Source organism: Manihot esculenta, chromosome 4 (genome assembly GCF_001659605.2).
Source record: "Manihot esculenta cultivar AM560-2 chromosome 4, M.esculenta_v8, whole genome shotgun sequence".
NCBI classification, from domain to species: domain Eukaryota; kingdom Viridiplantae; phylum Streptophyta; class Magnoliopsida; order Malpighiales; family Euphorbiaceae; genus Manihot; species Manihot esculenta.
In genome coordinates this window covers 5,351,328-5,358,750 of record NC_035164.2, presented here as the reverse complement: position 1 = coordinate 5,358,750, position 7,423 = coordinate 5,351,328, and the positions used below count along the sequence as shown (strand labels likewise).

General features: G+C 24.0%; 1 protein-coding gene across 2 annotated transcripts; it reads right to left on the bottom strand.

Moving 5' to 3' along the window:
• Positions 1–218: 218 nt before the first annotated feature.
• Positions 219–4,418, bottom strand: LOC110614203 (probable E3 ubiquitin-protein ligase RNF217). 2 transcript variants are annotated; one of them, XM_043956237.1, is made up of 3 exons: positions 4,215–4,418; positions 1,697–2,421; positions 219–523 (listed from the first exon to the last, which is right to left on the bottom strand). In XM_043956237.1, the coding sequence occupies exons 2-3, from the start codon at positions 2,305–2,307 to the stop codon at positions 355–357; spliced, it is 780 nt and encodes a 259-aa protein (XP_043812172.1). In that variant the 5' UTR covers positions 2,308–2,421; positions 4,215–4,418; the 3' UTR covers positions 219–354. The 2 variants fall into 2 exon arrangements, with proteins under 2 accessions (XP_043812172.1, XP_021611405.1); XM_021755713.2 differs by lacking the exon at positions 4,215–4,418 and having other exon boundaries at positions 1,697–4,156.
• Between the last annotated feature and the right edge of the window lie 3,005 nt (positions 4,419–7,423).

Here is a 7,423-nt window from a genome sequence, read left to right as displayed (position 1 = left end):
CCCCAAAATCTAGCTCAAGGGAAAGAGAGAAGAGTGACTAAAATCGGCATATTACCTCTATCTCAAACCGATATAGAATTAAACATATCCTCACGTTCAAAACTACATTGAAACGTGACACATTTACAGAAAGCCCAACATCGGTGGAAGACTCTGATATCATGTTAAATTTGAACCGACATATACATAGAATAGATTAAGTATTGTGCTAATAACAATTTGTAGTAGCAATATAAAGTCGAAATTTTCATAAATGAGTAGATAAAGCATCATTTACAACCTAATTGCTAAAGAGAAGCATGATATGTAGCAAATGGGTAGCTGGTGCTGCTCTGCAGGGACCAATAAGGTTAATTATTTGTTACTTGGAGATATTAAGTTGACTTGATGGTATAATAGATAGGAAAAAACTATCAACATTGCCAAAAATAATAGCATGCAGAATGCATCTCCACAACATTTGTGCTTACAGGGACCTAAATGGAATCTTCCTCCACATTGGTGGCAAAACCGAACCCCACATCTGCATCATAAATCAATTTAACATCACATATATACATCAGATTGTGGTTCTGGTTGTGTAGTGCTTCAAAGTAAATTACTATCAAGTTATTGAGATTTTATGAAATTAACAAGTTTATTCCTATTTCAACATCACTCAATTAAAACGTCTCTATATTTTGTAGAGTCCAACTGTTTAGTCCTTCCTGTTAAAATAAACAGTTAGTCGTTTTGAATTATTTATATTATTTAGACTATATTTTTTTTATTATAGGTATTATTTAGTCCTGTAATTTTAAATATTTATATTATTTAGTCTCTCTAATTAAGACTAAAAATAGGTTAACCAAGAAGGACTAAAGAGTTTGATTTTACATGAGTGATTTTGAAATAGGGATGAACTAGCAAATTTTCTAAGAATCCAAGGACCTGACAGTAATTCTCCTTCTTTCATACATTCCTTGAAAGAAAATATTTTTTCAATTACATGTTCTTTTGATCATTATACATTACTTTCCAATAACAATAACTTCACCAAGCATTTATCATGCAATTATGCAATTATGCAAGTAATGAACAATGAAGCCATCTTCCAAACCCTTTTCGTCATGTCCTTGAATCTCTGTAATAAAAGGTTCATTCAAGCCAGCCTTGCACGAAATCTATACTTAACGTTTGTCTTATAATCCAAGCTATTATAAGCACACTAAAAGATGGCGAGAGTGATATTAATGCAAAATTCATTAGATATACATAGTGTATCTGTGTCAAATTTGCCCCTAAACTTTGGAACAGTGGCAAAAAAACATCAAATTTCATTCAAATTTACTCCTCAACTTTTTTGTTTTTTAGAACTGGGAATTGGGGATTGGAGAGTATCTCTCATATGCACTTACCACCAGGCTAGCCTAACTCATACTCTAATATTCTTAAAATTCTTATAAGTGATGACCTTATTTAGCCTTTTAAGGATAGTTTAAGATCATATTTGGTCTACAAATGAAATTTGGCATTTTTTACTCCGTGTTGTATAGTTCAAGGGCAAATGTCGCTTTTTAAACCATTAAGTTTTGAATCTTAGCTTGGTAGGTGAAGGAAAGGGGAAAACTAAATCACAAATATGATGCAAGTGCACCACTGACCCACAAACACAGACGAGTGCATATAGAAGGAAAGTTATAGAGAGAGGACATACTTGCATTTGATATCTCTGCAACCACTAACTCGCTCAACAGAGTGCCCACAGTTGTAACATCTAGTCCACTTCTTCTCTTCTATAAGTTCCCCAATCAGAATGTCATTACTATCTCTCAACTGTCCACTTTCATTGCATTGATATCCAGCATGCCATGGTAACTTGCATCGAAAACAGAAGTTTTTCTTGCAGTTAGGACACTTTATTTTCTTCAGTTTATCTTTGCACTCATTCAAAACCAAAGCCGAGCAATCTCGATAAGGACAGTAGCACCTTTCAAAACTTAAGACCACAGAATCACATAGAAGCTCACACCACTTATCAAACAGTTGCTTAGAGACAATAGATCTGCACGAGAGAGGGTCTAGTGCATGTTTGCAGTTCAGTCCAGGACATTCAATGTTTCCAGTGATGGCTTCAACTTTTACATTAATATACTTGGATATGCAGTCCAAGCAGAAAGGATGACAACACAAGCCACCGTTCTTAAATTTCCTGTTTGATTCCGTGGGTTCAATGCATATTTCACATGTGAAATTTGAATCTTCTTCTTCTTGTTCATGTTCTCCAACTCTTTCTATTTCTTGTGGCTTCTGTAGTTTATTTCCCATGCTATGATCTGCAGAGACTTATAAGGCTCAAACCAGCTTCTAGACTTGGCCTCTCCACTTCAGAGTTCGCCAATCCTAGGGTGATATTACAATCTCCCAGCTTTAATGCTGCAGCTGCACCAGTTCATAAATCGCATTTACATTGTACCACTTCTAAAAAAGATTTTTGAAACAAAAACATATTTGCATAAGTGAAAATTGCAAATCTTCAATTCCAAGCTTGTAGAGATCTCGTTAAATGTGGTTAAACAAAATTCAGTTCCATGTTAATGGCAAGAAGAAGAAACAAAAAGAGAGTCTTTTGCCTTTATATGTCATCTGGCAGCAGAAGTATCAAAAAGGTAAAGTCATATCAAATACCAGTAATAAACAATAATATTATTTCTAACATAAAGGCACTATCATATTGGAGCAATTGAGTGCCTTGATATATGCCGGACTGCATCACCTGTTGAAGGAAAAAAAAAAGTCTGGTAGACAAGAGGTCCTATGCTCATCTCATTTCAACTATTATAAACAACTCCAGCAAGCCTAAAGGGAAAATGGTAGTAGTACCAAACACAGTTCACAAAGTCATAACAAACTCAACTAAACATCAAACCCAAACTAATTGGGGTCCACTTTTAGATCATATTTCCTCCATTCAGATCTAGAACTACCAATCAAATAATTATAACAGCAAAACAATCAGCTTGATTAAGAGATTTGAGTACACTGAAGCAACAAATTTCTTGAATCCAATAGTCAGATGGTCATTAAATATGTGCTAATCTAAACAGTTCCTTCATGCAATAATCCTTGGCAATTCCAAATTTTTTTATGTGCTTGTGCATCTACGTTCTTTACACTTACAAAACAGAGTGTTATTTTCTTCCAATATTTTAGCTGGTCTGCGGCTTTGATGCCAATTATATTTGACCAAACAAAGTCTATACCAGGGTATCCAAGTACTGAATGAATCAGAAGATATAGGTTTGGCTCCTCAAACTGGGATGGAATTTCAACCTGCATTTTTCTTCTAATACAATTTTGAGAAAACCAATTCGAAAAAGAAAAAAAAATGAACACGGAGAGTATGAGAAAAGACGAACATAAAGTTGAATTTGTGGTATCTGCCAACTAAATCAATTAAACTACTATCCAAGATTATATGCAACTGAAAATTGTTTCACTAACAAAGCAGAAACATAAAAAAAAAAAAAGTAGAATTAAATTTTTTTCTCCTTTAACAACCAAAATAACAGTTATTAGGAAATATGATAGCAGCTTCTCACTTTCTAGCACTTTTAGCAATTAGAAGAAGAGAAAAGAAAGATGAATGAATGAATTGCAATTATGTCTCATAAAATTTACAAACTAAAATAAGAATTCCACTAACATTTTTCACTTCATTCATTCCCTGCAATCTCTCAGGAACAACAGTAAAAGAAACATAACAGAGATAATTTAGTTGAACTAAAAGAATTTTCTACTACGTTTCGACTAAACATCCGCAATTTGTTCATGAGAGATATAGTTTATTCACATTCCAGGATTTTCTTGGACATCAAACAGAAATGAGAATTAGCATCTTAGAAGGAAAATGAAAGCAGGAACAGATTACATATTTTTGTTACCAATTTCACAGAACTAAAAAGCAAAAACCCCTAATTACAACAGCTCAAGAAAATTATCAAAATTGAATATAAATGAGCTAAAACCCCTAATAATATCCATACTAAAAATATATATATATAAAAATCAATAATGATTAATACTGAAAGAAAATCCTCATTAAATCCAACTGAAATTCCAACAATAAAAAAACATACAGCGGAATTAAATTACGGTTTTTGAGGAACAAAATTGAAAGAAATAAAGCCCCCAAAACAAACCAAAAAAAAAAAAAAAGAGCTGGTGAAACTTACTGAAAAAAATTCAAAACTTTTTCTTCCTTGATTTTTCTGGGAAAGCAAACAGAGATTAGAAACAATAAAAATCATGACTTTTATGATTCTGTCGCCGGAAAAAAACTAGTGACCGATGGACAGGTGAGGTAAAGAGGTGCGGTGCAGGTGAGAGTGTGGCATTTCCTGTGGGAGCAAAGCAAACAAGTGAGAGATTTTATTTGCTTTTGGACTCTGTGTATATTATATATATATATAATAAAAAAAATTACTATTTAATTTCTGAAAAAATTTATTAATTAGTGTTTAATTTTTAAAAGTAAATTAAAATATTTTTAATAATTTAAAAAAATTAATAGTTAATCATTTTTAATTTTATCAATTAAATATTTTATTATTTATTTTAATAATTTAAAAAATTATTAATTAACTTCTTAATTTTATAAAAATTATATTAATTAATATATAATTTTAAAAATATTTTTTATAATATTAAATAGCTAAAATTAATTTAATTAATTAATTAATTAATTTTTTTATTTATAAGAATTAATTTATAATTTTCTTTATATATTATATATAATGGTTAATTGTGTGGTTCGTGGTCTACACGTAACGGAAAAGCATTTGGGTCTCTTCCTCGCTCTCTTCTATTTATTGGTCCCGAAATTACAATAAGACTTTCTCCCATATGAAAACGGTAAATTTTTCTTCAAATTTTTTTTATATTTTTTAATATTTAAAATATTCAATAAATTAATTAATAAAAAATATTTTTTATCAAAAAATTAAGTATTTTTTAAAAAATAATTATCACTTTTCAAAATGATAAGTTATTTTTTGAATTTCAATAATTTTATTAATATCATTATATATAAATTTATTAATATTTTTTTATTTTTAAATTAAAATTAATTAATAAAAAATATTTTCTATTATTATTGAAATTTTCAATTTTAATTATTTTAGCATACAAATTACTTTTTATGAAAATAATGGAATTATTGGTTTTACTTTATGTTATTTATCTATTTACAATTGGATTTTAATTTTAAAATAAATATTTTTTTTATTATTTAAATAAATTTAAATTAATAAATTATTTATATATTATCTAAAATGAATTTAGATATTTATTATTTAAAATTAGAATTAATGATGTTTAAATTTCTTATTTAAGAGTTTAATTAATTTTATTTAATAATTATGTCGGATAATTATTAAAAATTAATAATTTTGATAAACTTTTTAAGATAAATTTATTAAAATAATAAATTTAAATATTAATTAAAAATACTAAAATAATTATCATGATATCGTATTATTATATTTAAATTATTAATTTTTTTAGTTTAATTAATTTTATTAGACAATTAATTAATATTTAAATTTATTATTTTAATAATTTCATCTTAAATTTTTAATCTTAATATATTTTTTGCATTTAAAATTTTGATATTTTTTATAATATTTACCATTAAATTTATATATGATGAAAAAATTAAAATTTTTAGATACGATTATTAAAATAATAAATTTAAATATTATTTAAAAATATTAAAAATAATTATCATAATATTAAAATATTAGATAATAAATTTAAATTTAAAAGATAAAAGTGATAAGTCACAAATTAGTAATTTAAAAAAAATAGTAAAGTCGTTATCTTAATTTTAAATATTAGTAATTTTATTATTATCTAAACATTTAAAAAATTTTAAAAATACTTAAAAGAATAATCTTATTATCTTTTTTTTTTTAACATATTGAAGCAGGAGAAATTTAATAGCACTCATATCTCATATATTTCAAAATTTTTAATAAATATATTAAAAAGAATTAAAAAAATTCTTTTTTCTATAAAAAATATTTAATAGTTTAAATTTAAAAATATTTAAATAAATATTTAAATTTATTATGATGATAAGTAATTATTTATAATTAAATTATAATTTAAGTGTATTAAAACTTATCTTATATTCTCTATATAAAGCTGTAAAACACTGTGTTACAGTGAAAACCCTAGAAAAATCTTTTGATAGTTTCTATTTTCTTGTAATTTTATTTTTTTATTATTAAAAAAATAATATATAAAAATTTATTTATGAGAAATAAATTTATTTTATTTCATGATTTTATTAAAATTTATATGAAAATTTAATTTTTTTGAGTATTAAAAAATTTTATTTGAAAAATAGTAGTATACTATGTAATATAATGATTAATCAGCTCTGATTGAACCGAAAAAGATTACATTCTTAATTTTTATTAAATTTTTTTTTATATTATGTTAATTAAAAAATATTTTTTATAGATAAATTAAAAATAATATAAACAATTCACAATTAGTGTAAGTTTTGTATATTTTATTTTATAATATATAATATTTTAATAATTATAAAAATAATTTATTTAATATTTATAGAATTTTTTATTTTAATTTTTATTTATAGTAAAAAATATTTATAATATTATACAAGTGAATTTAATTTTTAATATTATTAATTTTAAATTTAGTATAATTAAATTACTTATTATACTAACAATAATTTATTAATTAAAATGTTACCATTTAAAAATTTTATATATTATATAATCTATATTTATTTAATTAGTTATAAATATATAATTAAAATTTAAGTAGATAATGATTTTATCATTTAAATTAATTGAAAGTTAATAAATTTTAAAATTTATATATATTTAAATTTATAAGTAGATGGTAATTTTATAATTGAAATTAATTTTTAAAGTAATTAATATTTTATTATTTAAATTAATTTATCATAATAAAATTCAAATTTTAAATTATATATAAATAATAAAAAATTAAATTTATGACATAAAATTATTAAAATAATAAATTTAAATATTAAAAAATAAAAAGTGACTATAAAATTATCAAATAATTATAATTATATATAATTAAAAATATTATAATGAGTATTGAAGGTGTAATGCTTAATGCTAATTTTAATAAAAATATAGATAAATAAGATTATATTATCCTACTATGAAAATAATTATATAAATATGATAAAATTAATTAATATTTTAAAAATGCTCCACTAATAAATGGTAAATTAAAAAATAATAATATTTAATAAAATATTAAAATTATAAAATATCGCTTATTTAAAAATTAAAAAAATTATATATTATATATTTATATATTTATATTTTAATATTTTTAATATTCAAATATTTCAATTTTAATTATAATTTAATAA